At 40.4% G+C, this 26,476-nt stretch overlaps 1 protein-coding gene across 1 annotated transcript in view; it reads left to right on the forward strand.

Annotated features, from left to right (window-relative positions):
- The first annotated feature begins 17,311 nt into the window (after window positions 1-17,311).
- The window catches only part of LOC140224339 (cell adhesion molecule Dscam2-like), a 293,485-nt gene continuing 284,320 nt past the window's right edge, over window positions 17,312-26,476 (forward strand). Inside the window, exon 1 of the mRNA XM_072298967.1 lies at window positions 17,312-18,577. Within this exon, the coding sequence (XP_072155068.1) occupies window positions 18,535-18,577 (43 nt within the window). The 5' untranslated portion in view covers window positions 17,312-18,534. The remainder of the gene's footprint in view (window positions 18,578-26,476) is intronic.

A 26,476-nucleotide genomic window follows, 5' to 3' on the forward strand; every position in this document is an offset into this window, starting at 1 on the left:
AAACACAATGAAGGCTTCAGTTTCTTGCATCGATTACCGTGTGAAATGGGTGCGCCACATTCTTCCTCCATACAAAAAAGCGAAACAGAATTAAATTGCTTATCTGTCAAGAGGACTACAGAAGTATATAACTACGTAAGGTGCCAGATTTTCCTACCCAGTTCCATTGGAATAAGTGCGATTGTGGTCAATCAGGCCTGAGTACAATTATATTAACAATTATCTTTTTATCCAGCCAGAAGTATGTCATCAATGATCCTTACTTTGTCTATGAGCCCTGCCTTGATCGCATCACCCCAGTAAGTGAGTAGGAGATACCCACCTACAATCGGAATGGAAGAGCTTTGTTTAAATCGCCGCCCCTCTTTCTTGGCTGCTTAGGTACAGGGGATAATCTCCACCCTGTTCTAATGGATATTAAATCTCAGTTCTCTGATTTTGAGATGAGGACCAGTTTGAGCTAGAAGGGAGCCTCTGTGCGCGCTCCTGTGTCATGTCATTCACCAGTATATTGAGTGGTTTGTTTAGCAAAATCGCAGTGCATAAGGTGATGTTTGCACCCACTTATTGCTATTTTTTCGTTTTTGTTTTTTTTTTTTTTTTTTTTTTTCTGTTTTTATTTTTTACTTATTGCCTAGATAGAAGTGCGATACTGAAGTATTATGTCCATTTTTGACCTACCAGCGAGTGCTTTCTAAGCTCAGCTCCCCGCATGTAATTACTCCAGTGAAACAGTGCACGTAAATATCAGGTGTGCGGTATTTCAGTATTGACCTACCTAGTTTCTGCACCGCTAATCGTCCAAGGCTGAATGTGATTAGATCAATTGGTATCATTTATGAGAAGAAATGGAAAGCTCGCATATCACCTTACATATATTAACTAAATGCTCTTAATCAAGAGATTGCCGTTTCGGTTGATGTCTGTCATGAACCTTGAAACTCAAGGAAACTAAGAGTAAATTTTTCAATATTTTATCCTTAAAATGCCTGTATTACGACCAAATACTTTCCTCTCGTGGCTTTTGCATTTTTTAAAATAACTTAAGGCACTACCTATGTGGCAATGTATATATATTTGACAAATTTTAATGGTGAAGCGAATATTATTCGAAATTAATCCAAGAGAAAGTAAGCTATTTCATTGCATGCGCAGGTATTTTTTTTGGCAATGGCCGATACTTAATAAGGTCAGTGAGAAATTCTCTTAATAGGTATTCATTGTCATAACCTGCAGCCTGATTGTCGAAATTGTGTGTTTCTCGGTAGACATAGATGACATAGGTCAAAAGGCAGTACGTGATGTGTCGGCGCGCTATGTCTTGTCGCTGTTTTGTCGTGCCTCTGATGGGTGGAACCCTAGACAAGCTAAAGGCAATCTCTTAAGTTCTGACAGTATGTTTGTCCATACCACCAGACAAAGGCACAATAAAGCTGCGATAAGACATAGTTGGATCCAATAACGCTCCCACCTATTTAACCAATGCATCTGTGTCGCTACCTTTCAAACACAAAATTTCAACAATCAGGCTGCAGGCCACCCTCAAACGTTAGGAAGATCATCTTATGGCGAATAAGTATGCCTGTTGCCTCGCAGAAATTTTCAAAAGAGAAATTAGAGAGATTCGGGGGAGATGAAAATATTTCTTCATTACATTGCAATCATCGACAGAATTATTGCTCTTTTACAAATGCTCCTTAGAGTATGGTTGCACCTAGAGTGTAGGCAACAAAGTTTGGATGTTTTGGGATGCTCTAAGAATAATAATGCCCAAAAGTCATGAAAATACCTATCTAGTTAAAGTCATGAAGAGTTGTTTCCTATAGATAATGCCTCAAAAATCACGATGAGCGCATCGGCAAAGTCTGAAATGCACTCATAAATTCACAATCTGCGTAAGAAATTTGCGTTATTTTGAGCTACCCGCTTCAAAAACGATACTACTGCACAGGTGAACATTTTGTTAGAGGAGTCGCTCCATCGTCGGCAATATTCATCATGGCCGACGCTTGCGCAGTTCCTCGCGTTATTCGAGGAGAGTTCAAGGTCAATTAAGGCGGGCGAGGAAAATATGAACGTAAACACGCCGATTGTTATATGGTTTAATCCTGTTCAGGTGTTATCTCGTCCCATCACACGTGTTTTGGCGGACTGGCGTCGGCCATGATGAGTATTGTCGCCAATGGAACGACTCCTCTAACAAAATGTTCACCTGTACCGTAGTATCGTTTTCGAAGCGGGAAGCTCAAAAAACCGCAAATATCTTACGCAGATTGTGAAGTTATGAGTGCATTTCAGACTTTGCCGATGCGCTCATCGTGATTTTTGAGGCACTATCTGCAGGAAACAACTCTTAGTTTTGCTCTAGCAAAAGTTTGCAACAGGCCCATTGTAAAGTTCGAAAAACCTCATCAAAGAAAATCTGTCATACGGTGTAAAAACTGCCTCTCATTAGGACATTCTCTTACTGTTTTCGTCAACCCAGGTGTGCTATCTGTTCTGAATTTCATCAAACAGGGGAATGTAAAACCCCTGATGTACCTACGTGTATCTTCCCCGTTTGCGCCCTTTGCAAAGGTAACCACTTGGCAACCTATCAAGGGTGCAAAGTCAAAAAGGAAGTGAGTAAAAAGAGATTTCCAGTCAAGAGCGAGCCTAATCAAGGAAATCTTAATTCTAACATTAGATCATCAGATAAGAGCTACAGTTCTGCCTTGAAAGGACCGAGCTCTTCCGAAAACAAAACTCCTCAGCCAGCTGTATCACTCACGACAACTGATAACAGCGTTGATTATGTCACAGTAATCAACGAGCTTAAACACCTAGTAACTAAACAAGCAGAGCAGATTGACAAACTGATGTCTGTTATCCTCAAGCTCTTACCTCAACAAGAGGTACAGATCCCACAATCAGTCCAACCTTCCCTACAATCTGATTCACTATCTGTGAACTGATTTATAATAGAATTAATTCTTTCTTCACAGGCACAGGCGTGAGTACGCCCAGCCTCGCCTCTCCATACTTAAAATGGAGAGCTGGGCGCTCACGTACTGAAGTCTTCACCCTTTTCCTTCTTATCTAGTTGTAAATTTTTAATATTTACTTATTTATGTTATTTTTATATTTATTTTTATTTTCTTATTATTCTTGTTATTTTGCTCTTTCAGCAGTCTGGGTTTTGTTTTATCCCACCTCCTTCATCTAAACTAGGTTTTTTCCCATTGGATTTTTTCCCTAGATATTTTCATGTGCAGTTAATAAAAATTGTAGGTACAGCCTAAAATTCCTCCCTATCTAAAACTTTCTGTAGAAAATCTTAATCTACAAATTCAAATGGATACCTTTTAAACAGAGGTAGTTGTTGTAATAATTCTTAAGTGTATTCTAAAAAGTCATGTTCTTTCTTTGTACTGATTTCTTTCTTGACAATAAATTCGATATATATATATCCCCTTATTGTTATTATGGAAAAAAAAAAACACAATAATTTTAAACCTCTTCGTTTGAATTCAGATTCTTGTCGGATTGTTCTACAGTCATTAGACCCTAAAAAAAAATTAAAACAACATACTTCCGATCAGATATGCCGGAAACAAAAAAAAAAGTAAATATTGTACACGAGAAATATAATAGAGAACAAAATCGAATAATATCGAATACAATAGTTTTGACTCGAAAACGTAGGAAACACAACAACAACTTTGAATAAACAACTTGACAACTTGATAAGAAAACATAGGAAAAACAAGTTTCCACAACAACTTCGAGTAAACAACTTGACAAGTTTTACAATTTTCATTTTCATGTATGAATTCGTTGATTTAAGAGATTTCGGACCACTTGTCATGGAATCTTGGAATTGGTGGAAGTTTCATAATTCTAACATTAGGAAACAAATTGCGACAAATATATTTTGTTCATTTTCGTTTATCGCGCTAATTGCCAGTTAGCAGTACTATACAAAAGATTGCTCCTTGCATCCTACATTTTCACATGTTTTTCGTGTTAAAACCGAATGATTGGAATGATATAGCTCCTGATTTCACCCTGCTCCTTTCGGTCAACATTTCAACGTTCTATCCCGGTCCCTGTGCTCAGAGCACGTGAGCCAAACGTGAGCTTTTGATGAGAATTTCTTAGTAAAGTTGTTGAGAAGTCTCAACAACAATTTCGAATAAACAACTTGACAACTTCTACAACTTTCATTTTCATGCACGATAGGAAAACATTTTGAGTGGGGCAAGAGAAAAGCTATCCAAAAATGAAGTTTATGGATACAATTTAGTAATTGAAAATTTAGAGACAAAATTTGGAGGCTATACGAAAGAGCCTTTTTCTTGTTGTTATCTCTGTTTTATAGTCGTGTATGTATTCTTTAAGTCTATACAAAACCTGGCGACGTCATATCCCCTGACAGAGCGGTTTATAATTTTATCTTTGGTTAAGTCGAACTTTTAGACCTTTTGCAGTAGTCTTAAAAAACGACTGTTGCCCAGGAAAATTAAAGATCTTCTAGGCATGGTTTTTCCAGTTGTTAGATCGTGCTCCCGTCCTCGAAAGACCCGTTCCACGACCTGAACTGCCCCTGAATCCCGAGTTTCTGGAAGGGCTCGCTAATGTCCGGGATGGAAATGGTCCTTTGCCCGGCGTTTACCAGTAGCGTGCGGACTTTTACAACTTTCATTTTCATGTATGAGATCGTTGATTTGAGAGATTTCGGACCACTTGTCATGGAATCTTGGAATTGGTGGAAGTTTCATAATTCTAACATTAGGAAACAAATTGCGACAAATATATTTTGTTCATTTTCGTTTATCTTTGGTTAAGTCGAACTTTTAGACCTTTTGCAGTAGTCTTAAAAAACGACTGTTGCCCAGGAAAATTAAAGATCTTCTAGGCATGGTTTTTCCAGTTGTTAGATCGTGCTCCCGTCCTCGAAAGACCCGTTCCACGACCTGAACTGCCCCTGAATCCCGAGTTTCTGGAAGGGCTCGCTAATGTCCGGGATGGAAATGGTCCTTTGCCCGGCGTTTACCAGTAGCGTGCGGACTTTTACAACTTTCATTTTCATGTATGAGATCGTTGATTTGAGAGATTTCGGACCACTTGTCATGGAATCTTGGAATTGGTGGAAGTTTCATAATTCTAACATTAGGAAACAAATTGCGACAAATATATTTTGTTCATTTTCGTTTATCTTTGGTTAAGTCGAACTTTTAGACCTTTTGCAGTAGTCTTAAAAAACGACTGTTGCCCAGGAAAATTAAAGATCTTCTAGGCATGGTTTTTCCAGTTGTTAGATCGTGCTCCCGTCCTCGAAAGACCCGTTCCACGACCTGAACTGCCCCTGAATCCCGAGTTTCTGGAAGGGCTCGCTAATGTCCGGGATGGAAATGGTCCTTTGCCCGGCGTTTACCAGTAGCGTGCGGACTTTTACAACTTTCATTTTCATGTATGAGATCGTTGATTTGAGAGATTTCGGACCACTTGTCATGGAATCTTGGAATTGGTGGAAGTTTCATAATTCTAACATTAGGAAACAAATTGCGACAAATATATTTTGTTCATTTTCGTTTATCTTTGGTTAAGTCGAACTTTTAGACCTTTTGCAGTAGTCTTAAAAAACGACTGTTGCCCAGGAAAATTAAAGATCTTCTAGGCATGGTTTTTCCAGTTGTTAGATCGTGCTCCCGTCCTCGAAAGACCCGTTCCACGACCTGAACTGCCCCTGAATCCCGAGTTTCTGGAAGGGCTCGCTAATGTCCGGGATGGAAATGGTCCTTTGCCCGGCGTTTACCAGTAGCGTGCGGACTTTTACAACTTTCATTTTCATGTATGAGATCGTTGATTTGAGAGATTTCGGACCACTTGTCATGGAATCTTGGAATTGGTGGAAGTTTCATAATTCTAACATTAGGAAACAAATTGCGACAAATATATTTTGTTCATTTTCGTTTATCTTTGGTTAAGTCGAACTTTTAGACCTTTTGCAGTAGTCTTAAAAAACGACTGTTGCCCAGGAAAATTAAAGATCTTCTAGGCATGGTTTTTCCAGTTGTTAGATCGTGCTCCCGTCCTCGAAAGACCCGTTCCACGACCTGAACTGCCCCTGAATCCCGAGTTTCTGGAAGGGCTCGCTAATGTCCGGGATGGAAATGGTCCTTTGCCCGGCGTTTACCAGTAGCGTGCGGACTTTTACAACTTTCATTTTCATGTATGAGATCGTTGATTTGAGAGATTTCGGACCACTTGTCATGGAATCTTGGAATTGGTGGAAGTTTCATAATTCTAACATTAGGAAACAAATTGCGACAAATATATTTTGTTCATTTTCGTTTATCTTTGGTTAAGTCGAACTTTTAGACCTTTTGCAGTAGTCTTAAAAAACGACTGTTGCCCAGGAAAATTAAAGATCTTCTAGGCATGGTTTTTCCAGTTGTTAGATCGTGCTCCCGTCCTCGAAAGACCCGTTCCACGACCTGAACTGCCCCTGAATCCCGAGTTTCTGGAAGGGCTCGCTAATGTCCGGGATGGAAATGGTCCTTTGCCCGGCGTTTACCAGTAGCGTGCGGACTTTTACAACTTTCATTTTCATGTATGAGATCGTTGATTTGAGAGATTTCGGACCACTTGTCATGGAATCTTGGAATTGGTGGAAGTTTCATAATTCTAACATTAGGAAACAAATTGCGACAAATATATTTTGTTCATTTTCGTTTATCTTTGGTTAAGTCGAACTTTTAGACCTTTTGCAGTAGTCTTAAAAAACGACTGTTGCCCAGGAAAATTAAAGATCTTCTAGGCATGGTTTTTCCAGTTGTTAGATCGTGCTCCCGTCCTCGAAAGACCCGTTCCACGACCTGAACTGCCCCTGAATCCCGAGTTTCTGGAAGGGCTCGCTAATGTCCGGGATGGAAATGGTCCTTTGCCCGGCGTTTACCAGTAGCGTGCGGACTTTTACAACTTTCATTTTCATGTATGAGATCGTTGATTTGAGAGATTTCGGACCACTTGTCATGGAATCTTGGAATTGGTGGAAGTTTCATAATTCTAACATTAGGAAACAAATTGCGACAAATATATTTTGTTCATTTTCGTTTATCTTTGGTTAAGTCGAACTTTTAGACCTTTTGCAGTAGTCTTAAAAAACGACTGTTGCCCAGGAAAATTAAAGATCTTCTAGGCATGGTTTTTCCAGTTGTTAGATCGTGCTCCCGTCCTCGAAAGACCCGTTCCACGACCTGAACTGCCCCTGAATCCCGAGTTTCTGGAAGGGCTCGCTAATGTCCGGGATGGAAATGGTCCTTTGCCCGGCGTTTACCAGTAGCGTGCGGACTTTTACAACTTTCATTTTCATGTATGAGATCGTTGATTTGAGAGATTTCGGACCACTTGTCATGGAATCTTGGAATTGGTGGAAGTTTCATAATTCTAACATTAGGAAACAAATTGCGACAAATATATTTTGTTCATTTTCGTTTATCTTTGGTTAAGTCGAACTTTTAGACCTTTTGCAGTAGTCTTAAAAAACGACTGTTGCCCAGGAAAATTAAAGATCTTCTAGGCATGGTTTTTCCAGTTGTTAGATCGTGCTCCCGTCCTCGAAAGACCCGTTCCACGACCTGAACTGCCCCTGAATCCCGAGTTTCTGGAAGGGCTCGCTAATGTCCGGGATGGAAATGGTCCTTTGCCCGGCGTTTACCAGTAGCGTGCGGACTTTTACAACTTTCATTTTCATGTATGAGATCGTTGATTTGAGAGATTTCGGACCACTTGTCATGGAATCTTGGAATTGGTGGAAGTTTCATAATTCTAACATTAGGAAACAAATTGCGACAAATATATTTTGTTCATTTTCGTTTATCTTTGGTTAAGTCGAACTTTTAGACCTTTTGCAGTAGTCTTAAAAAACGACTGTTGCCCAGGAAAATTAAAGATCTTCTAGGCATGGTTTTTCCAGTTGTTAGATCGTGCTCCCGTCCTCGAAAGACCCGTTCCACGACCTGAACTGCCCCTGAATCCCGAGTTTCTGGAAGGGCTCGCTAATGTCCGGGATGGAAATGGTCCTTTGCCCGGCGTTTACCAGTAGCGTGCGGACTTTTACAACTTTCATTTTCATGTATGAGATCGTTGATTTGAGAGATTTCGGACCACTTGTCATGGAATCTTGGAATTGGTGGAAGTTTCATAATTCTAACATTAGGAAACAAATTGCGACAAATATATTTTGTTCATTTTCGTTTATCTTTGGTTAAGTCGAACTTTTAGACCTTTTGCAGTAGTCTTAAAAAACGACTGTTGCCCAGGAAAATTAAAGATCTTCTAGGCATGGTTTTTCCAGTTGTTAGATCGTGCTCCCGTCCTCGAAAGACCCGTTCCACGACCTGAACTGCCCCTGAATCCCGAGTTTCTGGAAGGGCTCGCTAATGTCCGGGATGGAAATGGTCCTTTGCCCGGCGTTTACCAGTAGCGTGCGGACTTTTACAACTTTCATTTTCATGTATGAGATCGTTGATTTGAGAGATTTCGGACCACTTGTCATGGAATCTTGGAATTGGTGGAAGTTTCATAATTCTAACATTAGGAAACAAATTGCGACAAATATATTTTGTTCATTTTCGTTTATCTTTGGTTAAGTCGAACTTTTAGACCTTTTGCAGTAGTCTTAAAAAACGACTGTTGCCCAGGAAAATTAAAGATCTTCTAGGCATGGTTTTTCCAGTTGTTAGATCGTGCTCCCGTCCTCGAAAGACCCGTTCCACGACCTGAACTGCCCCTGAATCCCGAGTTTCTGGAAGGGCTCGCTAATGTCCGGGATGGAAATGGTCCTTTGCCCGGCGTTTACCAGTAGCGTGCGGACTTTTACAACTTTCATTTTCATGTATGAGATCGTTGATTTGAGAGATTTCGGACCACTTGTCATGGAATCTTGGAATTGGTGGAAGTTTCATAATTCTAACATTAGGAAACAAATTGCGACAAATATATTTTGTTCATTTTCGTTTATCTTTGGTTAAGTCGAACTTTTAGACCTTTTGCAGTAGTCTTAAAAAACGACTGTTGCCCAGGAAAATTAAAGATCTTCTAGGCATGGTTTTTCCAGTTGTTAGATCGTGCTCCCGTCCTCGAAAGACCCGTTCCACGACCTGAACTGCCCCTGAATCCCGAGTTTCTGGAAGGGCTCGCTAATGTCCGGGATGGAAATGGTCCTTTGCCCGGCGTTTACCAGTAGCGTGCGGACTTTTACAACTTTCATTTTCATGTATGAGATCGTTGATTTGAGAGATTTCGGACCACTTGTCATGGAATCTTGGAATTGGTGGAAGTTTCATAATTCTAACATTAGGAAACAAATTGCGACAAATATATTTTGTTCATTTTCGTTTATCTTTGGTTAAGTCGAACTTTTAGACCTTTTGCAGTAGTCTTAAAAAACGACTGTTGCCCAGGAAAATTAAAGATCTTCTAGGCATGGTTTTTCCAGTTGTTAGATCGTGCTCCCGTCCTCGAAAGACCCGTTCCACGACCTGAACTGCCCCTGAATCCCGAGTTTCTGGAAGGGCTCGCTAATGTCCGGGATGGAAATGGTCCTTTGCCCGGCGTTTACCAGTAGCGTGCGGACTTTTACAACTTTCATTTTCATGTATGAGATCGTTGATTTGAGAGATTTCGGACCACTTGTCATGGAATCTTGGAATTGGTGGAAGTTTCATAATTCTAACATTAGGAAACAAATTGCGACAAATATATTTTGTTCATTTTCGTTTATCGCGCTAATTACCAGTTAGCAGTACTATACAAAAGATTTCTCCTTGCATCCTACATTTTCACATGTTTTTCGTGTTATAACCGAATGATTGGAATGATATAGCTCCTGATTTCACCCTGCTCCTTTCGGTCAACATTTCAACGTTCTATCCCGGTCCCTGTGCTCAGAGCACGTGAGCCAAACGTGAGCTTTTGATGAGAATTTCTCAGTAAAGTTGTTGAGAAGTCTCAACAACAATTTCGAATAAACAACTTGACAACTTCTACAACTTTCATTTTCATGTACGATAGGAAAACATTTTGAGTGGGGCAAGAGAAAAGCTATCCAAAAATGAAGTTTATGGATACAATTTAGTAATTGAAAATTTAGAGACAGAAAATTTGGAGGCTATACGAAAGAGCCTTTTTCCAGTTGTTATCTCTGTTTTATAGTCGTGTATGTATTCTTTAAGTCTATACAAAACCTGGCGACGTCATATCCCCTGACAGAGCGGTTTATAATTTTATCTTTGGTTAAGTCGAACTTTTAGACCTTTTGCAGTAGTCTTAAAAAACGACTGTTGCCCAGGAAAATTAAAGATCTTCTAGGCATGGTTTTTCCAGTTGTTAGATCGTGCTCCCGTCCTCGAAAGACCCGTTCCACGACCTGAACTGCCCCTGAATCCCGAGTTTCTGGAAGGGCTCGCTAATGTCCGGGATGGAAATGGTCCTTTGCCCGGCGTTTACCAGTAGCGTGCGGACTTTGCCCAAGATGTAGTCGAACACCTTGTCTACGTTTTTCGAGGTGTTGCCCGGCGAGGCGGTTAAGTTAGAGCGGTGATGCTGAGTCGGGCTGGTTTTTTGGAACGGGTTCAGGTATTGGAACCAGCTGGTGCCGTAATTTAACGGATTCAAGTATCTCAACCAATTGTTGGTGTAAACGGTGCCTCTGACCCTGCACGCAGCAGATGTAAGCATAAATGTTAACAACATGCAATGCAGCTTCATTGCGTGGTGAAAGTGAAAATTATTATTGGTCGCTCACTGTTGTAAGGTTGAACAAAAACTTCACATCACTACTTGTGGTTATCATGAAGCGCACTCGGTTCAGTACTAATGCGTACTGCTTCGCAGCAAGCACAGTTTATTCGAGGCTGGTCCTGAAAGATCTCTGCCTACTTCTCCATCTGCTTGTTCCTCTCTATACTTGGGTTGAACGAATTTTGACCGAAACACTGTTGTCTGCTACTCAGATATTATTCAGCTACGTTAATGCATTATTTCTAACCTAAATTTACTTTAACATATGTTTTAAAACCAAAGCCTAAAAGGAAGTTTTGTCACGCACTAACGGCCACCGCAGAACATTGGGTTAGGATGGATGATCTCGATTTATACGCGCGTTACCAGCAAGTCTCAAAAACGAAAAGACGGGTCTATTTCAATGATGTTGCAAGAGCGTGGGTGTATTATCTGGCCGATCAGTGATAAGCTTTAGTGATGACACATGACAGACATGTGTCGTCCTTTGAACTTATTGTGACGTACACTGTCCAAAGAAATTGAACACAAAAATGTGCTCATTTAGAACTGTTTTTCGCTGAAATCGTCTTCGCGAGTTATGAGAAACCAAGCATTGTCTCAGTGAAACACACCAAGTACGGTGTTCCTGAAGGGGGTTTAAATCGTAGAAGGCGCGACTTTCCTCGAACGTGGAGACGTGGCATACCGACAGCTCCATTTTCGAGGGAAAAAATTGAACACAACTAAATTTTAAGATACGCTTATCTCCATGATCCTCCAGGAGGTCATGCAAGAGACCTCGCGCGTGAAGATGTACTCCGTCGGATTTTATCGGTAGGATCCCGTTTGCTGCTTTTTTATAGAACACGTGCTCAATGAAATGAAGCCTCTCTCCGATCACCTGTACTGAAAAACAATTAAAAAATGTCTAAAGTTTCTACAATTTGAACGCCCAATCCATTGGTGTAAGGGCTTATAAGTTCGTCGATTTTAGAGATTTTGGACCACTTTCCCCACACTGGATAGCGAAGCGTCCGAAGCACAATGATCTTGTCGGAGACTAATTAAACCTGGAGGTTTACAGAAAGTAATGGTATCTTCTCGTCATCTTATCGAAAAGGGTTCAGCCATGTCCGAATCGCGATCATATCGCGAGTTGCCGCAAACATTTCGCACCATACCAAGGCATAATGAGCGAGCGCCCCATCTTGTCGGAACTAGGGTTCAAATTCTGCATAGGATTCTTCTAAAAATTCTACCAGCGTTGTTTTACGTTACCAGCAAAATTTAGGGCCAATGCGTCCTCCTACAACTAAAGACAAATCTTATTGGGGAGATTTCCGTCCGTAAAAAAATGGACCGATGATCTGTCATTTAATATTCCCGCCCAAACGTGTATCTTCTAAGGGAATCATGCGTGGACATCTGGGCTTACCTAACTTCATGTGGATTTTAGTCCGACTAGTACCTGCAATTATGTCGTTTCAAAACACCGTGCAAATAAATAGAGGATGATTGATCTAAGGAGCAATTTCGTTTTACCATATCAGGATCTGCTTCAAGTTTTTGTAACATCACCACGCAAAATGGTAATCTACCATTCGGATCGTCTTCAACACACTGGAATTTTTTTTTTTTTTTTTTTATTGTTTATTGTCGCAATAAATTACACAGTTATGAAATACACTTACAGTAAAAGTGCGTAATATATAGATATTAAAGAAAACAATAATGATTTGGACTATAATACAAATTAAGGGGAAAGTTTTGCTGAATAAATAAAATAGAATAAGAAATAAGTGGTAATGAAAATTACTGGAGTCAGCAAGGGTTATTGTTAGCGACGCCGGAATCCGCCAGTTGGCATGCATCAGCAAATATCTGTTTATCTATTATTTCTTTTTTGTTTGTGAGGACGGTTTTAATATATGTACAAATTTTGGACCAATTTTCCTTGGAATCTAATAAACATTTTTGAAAATTTACGGTGGTGAATGTCTTTTTAATTTCTGTCTCAAGAAGATCTCTCTCTGAATTAAATTTATTACACAAGAAAATAGAGTGCTCTGGAGTATCGAGAGCATCAGGGCAGTACGGGCAGAAGGGGGATGGCGATATTTTCATACGGTGAAGGTAGCTGTTGAAAGCGCCATGTCCAGTTAGAACCTGCGTTAGGAAGAAATTTAAGTCGCCAAATTTCCTGGTAAGCCATTCTTCCGGGTCCACAATAAGTTTCTTTAGCCAGGTATCTTTAGAAGGGTCCTGTTGCCATTCCGTGATCCATTCTTCTCTGATCGCAGCTTTGATGGTGGGTTTGTCCGCTTCACGATGGTAGAGGCTGAGTCTTTCCTTAATTAAATGGTTTATAGGAGGGATACCACTTATCATATCGATGGCTGTGTTCGAGGCTGTCCTGTATGCCATGCATATACGCAGCTTGAGAGGACGAATGGTTTTTGTAAGAAGCTTCTTGTTTTTGTTTGACACTCCTCCTGCGGCCCAGACATTAACAGCGTAAAAAATGATCGAGAGAATAGCCGAAGCGATAAGCTTCCTCTTCATAAACGAGGGTCCGTCTATGTTCGGAAGAATGCAGCTGAAGGATTTGATAGCATTGGCGGCTTTCTCCGATATTTTCTTGAAGTGCGTGTTTAGAGATCCGTCTTCGTCGAGCCATACACCTAAATATCTCATGAACGGAGCCGGTGTTATAGGGTGATTTACCACTTTGAGCTTGTATTTCCTCTTTTTCTTCTTCTTTTTCCCCACAATTTCGAGGGCTTCCGTCTTGGTGGGTTCAAGAGCAAGTTTAGCTTTTGCCAATTCGTCGTTGATTTCAGACGTTATTTGATTAGTGTTTTTTGTGAGTTCTCGCCTTGTTTTGGTTTCGATAATGATAGCAAGGTCATCAGCATAGGCGATCTTTTCTGAGACGGATTTTGTTGTGAGATTTACAATTTTGTCGTAGCATACATTCCAAAGGTGGGGTCCAATGCAGCTACCTTGTTGTACACCGGAGTTGATTTCAAAAATGAGGCCATTGATTGTGATGTACCTATCTGTAAGGTAGTTTAGGATTATCCGGATTATGTAGGAGGGGATGTTTTTCTCCAGCAAAGACTCGTGAATGTCTCTCCAACTTAAGCTGTTGAAAGCATTTTTAATATCCAAGGTAAGTATAGCCATTGAGGGACGATGTTTTTTGTTGATGTTAAGATTTTGAGTGATTGCGTTTCTGACTTTGTTGATTGCGTCTGTGGTGGAGTGTCCGCGACGAAAGCCATGTTGATTTGGCGACAATTCTAGCTCGGGGAGGAGTCTTCCGATAATAATCAGCTCGAAAACTTTGCCTAAAATATTGAGCATACATATAGGTCTGAAGGATTTTTCATTTTTCCCAGGATTACCAGGAACACACTGGAATAAAAGTTCCGGGCTATGTAGACATACCGTCCGTGCCGGGCTCAGAGGCCGAAAGTTCCGGGTGCTGGAGCCTAAGTTTCGACTGCTCTGAGTGCTGCGCCTGGAAATTTCGGCCTCCGAGCCGGGGACGCGCACGCACGGTGTCCGTATAATTACGGCTTTCACGGCCGGAATTTTTTCTGAAATTATTGATTCCTGCGTCTCGCGCGGGGGTTGCGTCCCGTGTAGGATGCGTTCTTTTTGGTGACGGCACAGGAGAGAAGATGAGTCAGTTACCCTCATCATCAAGATTTTCCTCGACACGTCATCGGGTATGGTTTCTGCTGAAAATGCCAAGGAAAATTATTCATAACTTTCCTTAAATATGAACATTTTATCGAAGGAAATTTAGCAACTCTCAAATATTCATACACGGAGAAGAACGTTTCGTTCGTGGGACCCGCAGTTGAGGTCATATGAATCTCTGAATTTTTCGGATCACGTATCTAAAAAATTGAGGTCCAGGTGCCGAAGTTCGGGTCAGACATCCGAAGTACTTGGATATACAACCGAAGGGTTCGGGTCACACATCCGAAGTACTCCGGTACGTACCGAAGTGCCTCGATATCTGACCCGAACTTGGGCAGCGCGACCTCAAGTTTTCGGATGCGTGATGAGAAAACTTGAGGGATCCGTATGACCTCAACTTGGGGTCCCATGCACGAAGTTTTTTTTCCGTGTACGGCGCACAGTGCAGTGTCCTTATGGCGCGTAGGGACAAAAATCATATCTCGCAGACAAAAGCACATGGAGAGGTGAAATTTGGTATGAAAGGTCTTGAACATATAGACTATCGTTAGATGAGGTCAAATTTTGTTAATGACACTTTAGGGCGGGAGGAGGGGGGCGGGAGTACTGTTACTTGAAGGCGAGTGTTTGGGCGGTAGAGACCGAACTCATAGCTCAAAGACAGAGAGATATAGAAAAGTGAAATTTGATATGAGACCTCCTATAGATATGTGCTATTGTCGGATGGGGTCAAAATTGCATAATGACACTTGTGGCGGGGTGAGGGGGGCGGAAGCAGTGATACTCGAAGACGTGCGTTTGGGCGGTAGGGACAAACATTTATATCCGAAGTTGGTAGCACATACAGAAGTGAAATTTGGGTGCGACAGCACATACAGAAGTGAAATTTGGGTGCGACCTCTTCTACCGATAGGCCATCGTGAGATGAGGTCAAATTTTTTGGATGACACTTCCGGCGGGGAGGGGTGGAGCGGTCGCAAAGTTACTAAATAGTGAGCGTTCGGGCGGTAGGAACCGAATTCGTAGCTCAAAGACGGATGGACAGAGAGATGGAAAATTTGACATGAGACCTCCTATTCATACAGTCTATCGTTAGATGGGATTAAATTCTTAAAGCAGCACCTGGAGGGGGGGAGGGCTGTAACAATTATAGTGAGATCGATTCTGGTCGGAAAAAGACGGTCACGGCACATTCCCCATGATTTGATCTGAAATTACTGGTTAACGACAGGCCCTGTTACCTTTACCCAGATTAAACCTTTTTAACACGTATTATAATTTTTTTTAAATTTTTGTATGAGAAAAAAGTCGCATGAACAAAAAATGCTCAAGCACTGTGATTATCCGAGGGAAAATTGGCTATTCCGAAAAATTGGAGGACGACGCGGAAAGACGGATAGAATTTTCGGGGGAGGGGGGGTATGTATTAGAGTATTGTATAGAATGAACATCATGTCTAATAACCACATGTGTATGTAAACTTTTTTTTAACTTCTTTTTTTTTTGTTTAACTTTTTTTTTTCTTTGTCGGAAAGGAATCATGAAGTTCGCCTTAAACAGAGACCGCATCATGCAGTTCAACGAGTACACCCGATTCCCGACTTGAGGTCACAAAACCGACGATTTCGTCGGTGTGTGACAATTTGTAGCTGGAAGCTAAACAGTTTCTCAATCTAGAGGGTATTGTGAACAACATATCAAAAAATTACGTTGATATATTTTGATATATTATTTTAATCTATGTTTAAAGACACGATATTTAGCCAATATGCCGCTCACTGCGCGCCTGAGCCCTGACTTGAGGTCACAAAAATGACGATTCCGTCGATTTGTGGCAGTTTGTCGATTAAAACTAAACATATTCTGAATTTGGATGGTATTCTGAACAACATATCAAAACATTGCGTTGATATATTTTGATATATTTTTTTAATCTATGAGCCCTGACTTGAGGTAACAAAAATGACGATTCCGTCGATTTGTGGCAGTTTGTGGCTTAAAACTAAACATATTCTGAATCTGAAAGGTATTCTGAACAACATATCAAAAAATTGCGTTGATATATTTTGATATATTTTTTTAATCTCTGTTTAAAGATATCATCACATCTCATTTATCGATCACGTGGTTGATTTCTGACATGAAAGGGCGGACGCCATATTTGTCGTTAAATTTGAGGTGCAATTAAGTAGAAATCAAATAGATTATGGATTTGAAACATCATTTTAACAACTTATCAACAAACACGGCTGAACTCATGCATGCACACTGGCTCTCTTTGGTTTCACGTATGGCTGTTATAAAAACAAGCCAATATGCCGCTCAGTGCGTGCCTAAGCCCTGACTTGAGGTCACAAAAATGACGATTCCGTCGATTTGCGGCAGTTTGCGGCTAAAAACTAAACATATTCTGAATCTGGAGGGTATTCTAAACAACATATCAAAAAATTGCGTTGATATATTTTGATATATTTTTTTAATCTACATTTGAAGATGCGTATATGGAATAAATCGAATTTTTGGCATCATAAACGGAAGACCGGACTGAGAGGCCCTTAATTTAAGAATTTAAAATAATCAACATAGTTTTTGTATAGACAAACATACCTTGTACCTAAACATTCTACCTTGTTCCGTTCTGATAAGGATAATATCAGTTATCACCCGTCATAACATATGATGCCCGCTGCTGGATCTCTGCTAATTGTGCATCCGCGCAGGTTCCGTGATTTCCCCTCCCCCTCCCTCCCTTTCAATAACATTTTCATGTCAAGAAACTTCGAATTATTTCTTCCCATCCATCCATTTCTTCAATCCAGCGGTCATTTTTATTATCCGACAAAGTCGAGTTTTTGATTTTTGTCCATGGGACACTGCACTGTGCGGCGTTCCTCCTCTCGTCTTTCGGCGAGGACTTTCTGGAGCAAGCGTCGGGGAAGAGTGACCCGTTGGAGCGGGATAGAGGCTCCAGACACACTGTCGCGAGCCGGGGGTGCTTGATCCCGCGGGGCTCCCGGGCGCATGCGTCGGAGGGCGACAACCAGCCCGACGCGTCGGGGCCGGGGGCGGTTCGTCGACCGCACTCCTCCAGCGCGGGTTCTGTCGGAATGTTGCGCGTCGCTCCGAACCTCGAAACCCACGTGCTCGCCACGAGATCGCTACCTCTTTCCCGGAGTCATCGTCGCGGGTATCAGGATCCGGTCTCCTCTCGATTTTGAAATGTTCTTTATCATTCGTTAAAGAGACTATCAGAACAAATAAATATTTTTCATTGTAAAAATTAAAGGACCCCCTAAATCCTGTGTCGTGGTGAAGAAAAACTTCCATCTCAGCGGTCGGAAATCATCCACGTTGAGTTTTCCGCGAGCACTTTCCTTTAATGTTAGCGGATAATTCTGTTCACTGTACATCGTAGACTGCGGAAGATCTTTAAATAATTGAATTAGGTGTTATCAGACGTTCGGGAATATCTCGCTCTTAACTCTAATTGTTTTTATATGCTTACGGGGTCGTGTCTTAGTGATCGGTCCGCTAATGCCTGCCTCCTGGGTTTATTACTTTTCACAGTGATTTATGAAATTCTCAAGACAATATTTTGAAGTGAAGCTTTTGAGTAGAAGCTAATGTTCCCCGACTTGCACTCGTCATTGAATAGTCAAACCGCCAAGATTCATCACTGTTACTTTCTGGTCTCTGTCAAACTTCGTGATCTACAACTCCAAAACTTGGTGTTGAAGTTATGCTACTTTTTGTATAGAATTGTCTGTTTCGTCTTTTTAGGAAGTGAAAATTTTCTCTCGGCACTGTCCCAAGTTTTGTGGTCTGTTTTTTTTTTTCAATCTTTTTTTTAATATAGCTTTTTCGTAAATGCTTATCAAAGTAACCGTGACAAAGGTATGCAATACTCCCGTTTTTCAACTTTTTATCATGTGATACACTCCAAACGATAATTTGGCGTGTTTGAAAGCTTGTTTTCCATTATCGACTGCGGACGTTTTTCTCTTCATCTCCTTCACATCAATTTCGGCCAGCGCGAGTTAGAAGTCCTCGGAGATGCTGACCCTTCGAGCCGTCATCAATTCTCTCGTCATTTATGGTGAGTTTGACTGCATGCCGTCTTCACGGCACTTTTTATGCACATTGCTAATAGACTCTGTCCCGAAAGATAGCATATCCGATTGCATTGCTCCTGCAAGCTCCTGCAGCCTGATTATTGAAACTTTAATCAGGTAGCCTTGTCTGCAAGATAATACAATCATAGCCCTCTCTTCGCAGTGTAATACATCGATTTTCGATTTGTGTTGTTCCGACATCAATTTCTACAACCAGGCTGCTGACCTCTCCATCCCCTTGATCAATATCGAATTTTAACGGTTAGGTAACCTGCTCACCGCCGCAGGCTGTGCGGAATGACGTTCCTTCAATGTTTCCTCGTGAAGAGGCCGGAAAACGATTTCTTTCTCCATCCTGCATGATTTATTTGGGGGGGGGGGGGGAGAAAAAGAAAGAATTAATACAAACATACATTCAAGTCGCTTTACAGCGCGCCCGGGCGCTCTGCGACACCTAATCGCCATCCTTGCCTATCGATCCCAGAAACTCACCTGAAATTCCTTTAACCTCCTACACTAAACTCCTCACACCTCACAGCTACATTGCGACTGACTGACGTACACGATCTTGAAACATAAAATATTCGATTAATTCAATCGCAAAAATGACCCTCCTTCCACTATTGAGTCAGACAAATCTTCGCCAGAAATCCATCTCAGTTGCCTTAAGAATCTTTTTGATACGCGGTAGAAAGAAAGTGGGCCGGAATAGGGACCAGCAGGGACGAGAGGAAGAACACAAGGTGAATAATGGTTGTGCATGTTATATAGAATAAAAATTGAAGCACTCAGAGTAACAACCGTCGATGATTTAATAAATCCCATCTTTTGAACTTCGTTACGAAATAAAAAAGAAACACGAAGACGGAAAGGGTATTACAAAATCATCATTGATACGTGGGTGGAAGCCCATCTAGTTAGGGGGTTTGATGAAGAGAAAACACAGTTTGAAGTACGGATTGTCTTCAGTTCGGTTCAGAAAAACGATGAAACACTCGAGCAAAAACATAATGCAGAACTAAACTAGCTAAGTGCTTGGAAAAACTGAGTAAAATAATAGGGGTAAATTCGTTTGGATCTTACTACGGATTGAGATCCCACGATTTTTCATTGAAAATACAGGATACAGGTTAGGTATATTACAGGCTTAGAAGAAAAAGAGAAGAGTGAGAGGTCCCAGCCGAGGTGCTCAGCCGGGTAAAAGAGAGAGAGAAGGTAAAAGAAATATTCTATGTATTATCGTGCAGCGTGGAGAGAACACCAGGATCGAATGTGGAATGAACTTCAAAACTACCATTTAAATTGTCCAACCCCCGCAACGGATGGTTCTCCTGTTCGGAGGGCAAAACTTGCGCCAGGTACTCCTTGTAGGTGTCCTCATCAATAGCGTCTCCCCTAGTCAACCAAGTGGGTGTGCCGTGTGCCCCCGGACATACGTTGCGGTATGCAGAGCCTTGATCAGGAGCGCAAGGAGACGACTTCACTGAATTCTTCATGCAATGCAAGTCCCAAGCATCCAACTTTGTGACGATACAATCTTTTCTCAAAGGAGGAGAGTTAGGACAGAAAACAGTCTGAAATAATATTTTGAAATCATGACATAATCTCATTGTAAAATAATATTTCATTTTATTTTGGCCGCTTCTCCTGTTTCAATCGATAAGAAAATCTTCAATGAAATGAACAAGGTTTAAATGATGAACGTTACTTTGTTCGTTAAATAAGACTTACTTCGAAAGTGAGAGGAATCCCATGAGCGGCACCCAACCGCGAGCAAACGTAACGCGCGCTGCGGACCTCGGAGACTGCGCGGATCCGGCACTTAGCCCTAATAGCTGCTAATAACTTTTAATTATTTAAATTATTCGGTGGATCTCTTCAATTAATTCAAGCCCAATACGGATGTAATGCAAATGAGCCTTAAGTTTGCTTCAGCTGACTCTCGTCGCTCTCTTGCCAAAGGATTTTCCATCGCCAAAACCGGTTGTCCTTTGACCTCTTCACCTGTGCTCTAGTTTTCTCGGATTGACACCTTACACATATGATCAAAATTTACCAAGATTATAATGCAATCATTCTACAGCTATCTGCACAATGCATCTGAGAATTACTCAATACCCTAAAGTAATGATTCTTCTAATAGAAATGATTCTTCTAGACCAATGAAGAATGATGTCGAATCTGCGGTTTTGGTAAAGTTTTTTAGGCAAAGACGCAACTTAATGGACAATTTAGGAGCAGTGTATTTCAAAGTTTTTTCTCCTGAGATTTTCTAGTAGATTTTTTCAAACCTCTGCTGCCGTCCAAATAAATCTTCATTTCGCCGAATTCGAAGAAGTTTATAATCAATTATGACCAGGCCCGTCTAACACGGTGTGAGGAGTGTCCCATCTGCATTTTTGCGAGCTGTCCAGACGTGGATTGTTTTTTCTGCAACTTGCGTCTTTTTCTTTTTCCATGTTGTGCTCTTCAATTTTATTTCTGGAGTTGAGTGATGTATCCACGAAGCACCTTATACGACTCGAGTGATCTAGTTTTCGGCGAACATGTTTCAATAAACATCGGGCGAATTTCCGTCGAGCATCTTTACGAGAGTCCGTTGTCCGTCAGTCGTCGTGGCATCCATTTTGCGATATCTTTTATATCGTCATGATTCTCTGTCAGAGTGCACTACTCTGATGAAGTATAACTGAGTGCTCAATTTGGTGTTAGTTATTCCATAATTTTAGCCGAAGGAAAGCCGCCCATCTTCATCAACAATTCTACGAAAATGCGTTGCGACAGGTATTTTCATGGCCGGTAATTTTCATTAATTTCAAGAATTAGTTTTGAAAAATTCTTCAGTTTTGAAGCCTTTCCAACTCAAAAACAACTCAAAGAACAAAAATATAAAATTTTTGTCATTCAAAAAACGTTGTGTAAGAAACTCTGATGTGCAGTTAAAAATATCATATCCTTAGCGATCATTACAAAATCTAAAAGTCACTCAATCCCTATTAAAATGTGAGGTTTCTATGCTTTCGCAAATCTGTTTGCAGAACAAAAGATCCACTGCCAGTGGAAATCTTAAGAAAAGAAAGAAAACCTTTTCCGTTTCACAGTATTGGCTGCGAGGCCAAACAAAATCGTACGCATGCAGTGTGAAGTATTGAACAGCTAGGCTGCTAAATCGTTCCATCCGTTAATGGCTCTTTGACCCATACAACTGTGTGGATTTTTTTTCTGCCTCACTTTGAGAAGTTCGGTTATGCCAAAAAAAATTCAGATTTTGACTGAAAGACAATTTAGTTTTACTCTAATTGGCTACGCTAACAGCAGGATATCACTTTACAATATTGCCAATACTCCACTGGAAAAAAAACCGCTTAGATCTAGAGTCCAGACTCTTAAAAACATCGGAAAGAAAAAATAATTTTGATTCAATCAGGTTTTTGCTTAAATCAAGAACCAAGCCTCCTAATTTGAGCGGATTTCCTTTTGATTTAAGCAAAAATCCGATTGAATCAAGAGTATTTTTTCTTATCAATGTTTTCAAGAGTCTGGACTCTAGATCTATTGTAAGCGACTTTTTTTTCCCAGTGTCACATTTTGCACTAACTGCCTAAGTTGGGCTAAGGCATTTCTTACTTTAATGGTCTCAACTTCTTGAAGTCTTCTTCCATTCCTGCGAGTAGCTCATCTAATGCTTCAACGGGATCATCATGATCATCTACTAAAATAAAAATGAATTAACATGAGGTGATAAAAAATAGGTTTATCTATTATCTCTAATCAAAACTGCTATGATTATGAAGGACAAAATGAAATAATTGTGTAGAAACGCCTAGGTCCAAATCCTAAACTTGGAAAATATAAAGAAACTCTAAACTTCGAAATTTTTCACCAAAAATGAAAAAAAAATCCAATTTTCAAAACCCGGATATACCTACTTCACAAGGGGAAGATCATCATGATCATCTACTAAAATAAAAATGAATTAACATGAGGTGATAAAAATAGGTTTATCTATTATCTCTAATCAAAACTGCTATGATTATGAAGGACAAAATGAAATAATTGTGTAGAAACGCCTAGGTCCAAATCCTAAACTTGGAAAATATAAAGAAACTCTAAACTTCGAAATTTTTCACCAAAAATGAAAAAAAAATCCAATTTTTGAAACCCGGATATACCTACTTCACAAGGGGAAGAAAAACTTGCTGCTGAAAACTGAGAAACATAATTAGGATCTACAATCACAATATTGATTCGGAATGAACCAATACAACAAAATTACTTAAACATTCCATAGAGCTAGTAATAGATAAGGAGCCATTTTTCCACGTCGTCAGTCAATTCGAAAACTTACAATTTCTTGTAAATCAATGAAACGAAAGTATTTTAAAAAGTACTCTAAAATACTAAAAATGAATTGCACCTTTTTATCTAATTGTTCTTCTTCTGACCCTGTTTGTCTAGCCTCTAAATTAGTATTTCAATATTAGTAATTCAAGAAATGAAAAAGATTTCATATAATTTGTGTCGGCTCGTAAAGTGCCTCCTCTTCCTCTTTGCTGTCATATAGCTGGAGGTGAGCAAAGCGCCTCCTGGAGATCTGAAAGCTGTCAAACACAAAATTCAAATTTAGCCACTGAACCTGTCAAACAGTTCTCTCTTGAATTTATGAGTGGCTGCAGAAAAACTTGGAAAACAAGTGTCTACCAATTTCTGAAATGTTCACAAAGAGGTGCATTTGAGGCATCTCGAAGCATTTGGAACAAAAAAAATTGACTACTAATCCTTTGTTTCTTAATCGGGAACTAACGTGATTGACACTTACTTATCTTTTTCGCCCGATGAATTTTTCCTCGGTTGTCACTCTTACACAATGGCCATTTCGACTCCAGTAGGAGTCATCATCAGGTGCTTAAAACTACGAACGAAAATAAAATAAAAACCGAAGCTAAAAAATTTTGACGTTAGATTCACGTATTATCTCCGGCGACGCGTCGCGATACTAGTCAGTGGGATATCTCGCCGGTGATCAGCTGACTGTGAAAAAATTCATCGGGCGAAAAAGAAAAGTAAGTGTCAAGTGTCAAAAAAAATTGAGTTAGTTCATGGATCTTCTGGGATTTTTCACGTTGAATCCGAATTGAAACTTTGATTGAAAGGACGAGGACTCCTTTCTTTCAAATGCGTGGTCTGGGAAACAGCTGTTGAAGCAAAGAGCGTAACGGCCCACACTTGTGTTGAAACAAACAAAGCCGCTTCCAGATGAACCAATCGGTGTTCAGTACTCAATGTTTATACCTGAATTTTTAACGCGCGGCTTTCATCCTAATCTCATTTTCGGTCGTACGTCGCGTGGTTTTAAAGTAAATGTCAACGAAACACATATTTGTAGATTGCCATCTAATAAACTTATAATAATGATAAAAACTTTATTAAATAGAAGAAATCGTCAGTACTTAATCTGTTTCAAATTGATCTCTTTTTTTTGTTTAAAATTACTCCATGAAACCTATTTTTTGTCTTGTTTAAATTTTTTCCACGACAACCTTTAGACAAACTAGACAAACTTCTTTGTTTTTTCTCATGGTGTTTTACTTTTCAACAGCCATACTACTCAGGTAGTCAATTAGTTTTGAAACCACGCAGTTACCAGCCATTCTGGAAATTTGTTGTTTAGAAAATCTAACCTCAAATTAGTTTTTCTCCTTTTCTCCGAGAAGTGTACGATTTTTTTAACAATGTAGGAATGCTATTGCATGTCTCCCGGTGAGGTATATATCAACTTGAGTGGTATATCCGACTTAAAGTTTGGCGCCCGGGGCGGGGTCAAAGCGCAACCCAAAATCCGACGAAAGCCGGCAACAGAGGCGTGTTAGCCGTTTAACGAGCGACATTTCACTGTAATTCGCTGAAGGTGTCGCCCTCCGTTTGCAATTACTTTGATGATCGGTTCGTTGCCGTGAAAAAATGCGATTACAGTTCGCGGGCTCTTGAGTCCCTGAGCATGGCGGCTCTTTGAGAGACGCTCCATTTCTCTCTTCCACACAAGAGTCAGCTCTTGATCAGGTTCGCGGGTATCTCTCAGCTTTAATTCCCATTTAATTCGAATCGAATCTCACACTCAACGAGGTACGCTTTAGGTAAACACTCCACTGGAGCCAAAAAATCAACCTTTAGCTCCGGTTTTTGTATTTATTTTATTTTACTTTTGAGCGTTCGCCACGCTGTGCTTAGCGGACGCTCTCTCCGGAGCTTTTTTCGACTCTGGAGTTCTGGACTTAACATTCTAACACGCTATTACCGTAAGAATCCGCTTTACTTCATTGGTAGAACCACCATTGTATGCGGCGGGTAACGATTATATGTTTCTCAATGTTTACTTGTCAATATTGCTTACCCTTTATTTTTTTGGGGTTTTTTTTTTTGAGGGTTATGGTGCACTTCTCTCTGATACGCATTTCTTTCTCCGTACACTGTTAGAAAAAAAGGCGTGAGTTTCACACTTGGGCGGAGAACACATGGAACCGGTTCCGTCAGCGTGAGAATTGCTCGAGTGAAGAATCGAGGGTTGAGTCTAGTCTTTTTCAACTGTTTCTCATCCTTTCTCCGTCATCGCAGCACGCCGCACGGGATGGTGCTTTCGTCGCCGAGGATTGACTCTAATCCCGCTAGGGATGATGCTCATCCCGCGAGGATTGACTCTCAACCCGCGAGGATTGATTCTCAACCCGCGGAGGATTGATTCTCAACCCGCGGAGGATTGATTCTCGACCCGCGAGGATTGATTCTCATCCCGCTTTAGATGACGCTAATCTCGTTTTGGGTTGACGCTCATCCTGACAGGGATGACGCTAATATCGATTTAAAGTAGGCAGATTTGAACTCTTACAATTTTTTTTTACCTTGCAATGCATGTTCCAGTGCTTGTTCTGCGTGATCTTAGTGCTTTTTGTAACCTCCTAAGTTAACGATGGGAAAGAAACCGCATCAGCATTATCAAGTTCGAATTGATTATATTTGGACGAATTTCTGCCAAACAGAACTATGTGCATTATGACGTGAGTCCTGTTATGCATAAATTCTTATAGATGGCGTGTTGGTGGTTACCGACACAATCAAATAACTAAGCATCATAATTTTATGCACTGACTGGTTTACTGCATCATAGGTAGCACTCTTCCACTATGTTCAATTGTTCAATGTATTGTTAGGATTTAAAAGCAACTTAAAAATCCTCAAATTATTATAGACCTAATCCCATGAAATTTTTTCAACTACTGCCAATTTATGCAAGGTTATTCATCGAATCTCCTCTTCTTTTTCATAAGTATAAAACACTTTTTTGAATATTTTGATTCGGCTCGATCTATTTTCGTCACCCACCCGAAAACGCCGTCTATAATTTGGCTGCATTTTGCAATCTAGCACTAACATTTCTGGCTTATCTATAATAACACTTATGTCCTTAAGGAAACTGACGAAATATACGTTGTTTCGTAACTGAGCCAGAAATTTTAGTTCCTAATTTCAAAATGTGGTCTAATTATACCAATAGCTATTGCAAGGAAAAAATGAAATTGCTGAATTAACAATTTTGTAGTGAAAAACAGTGTCCGACTTGTTTCATCGTCGATTTTACAATTAAAAAAATGGTAATTTAACCCCCCTCGTGGTGAAATTAGCTTTCCACTATTGTAAAATGTACATTTGAAACATGTCGGACGTATTTTTGTAACAAATCAATTGTTAAATCTGGAATCCTTTTTTTTTTTTCGTGTGACTGGGCCCCCTACCCAGGCAGCAGAACGAACTGGTGACTCGGTCTTCGAAGCGTGTATTTTTGCTCGCTACGAATTGAACCCACTTTCTTGGGCGCGTCTTCAATTTAA

This window comes from Bemisia tabaci, chromosome 3 (genome assembly GCF_918797505.1).
Source record: "Bemisia tabaci chromosome 3, PGI_BMITA_v3".
NCBI lineage: Eukaryota > Metazoa > Arthropoda > Insecta > Hemiptera > Aleyrodidae > Bemisia > Bemisia tabaci.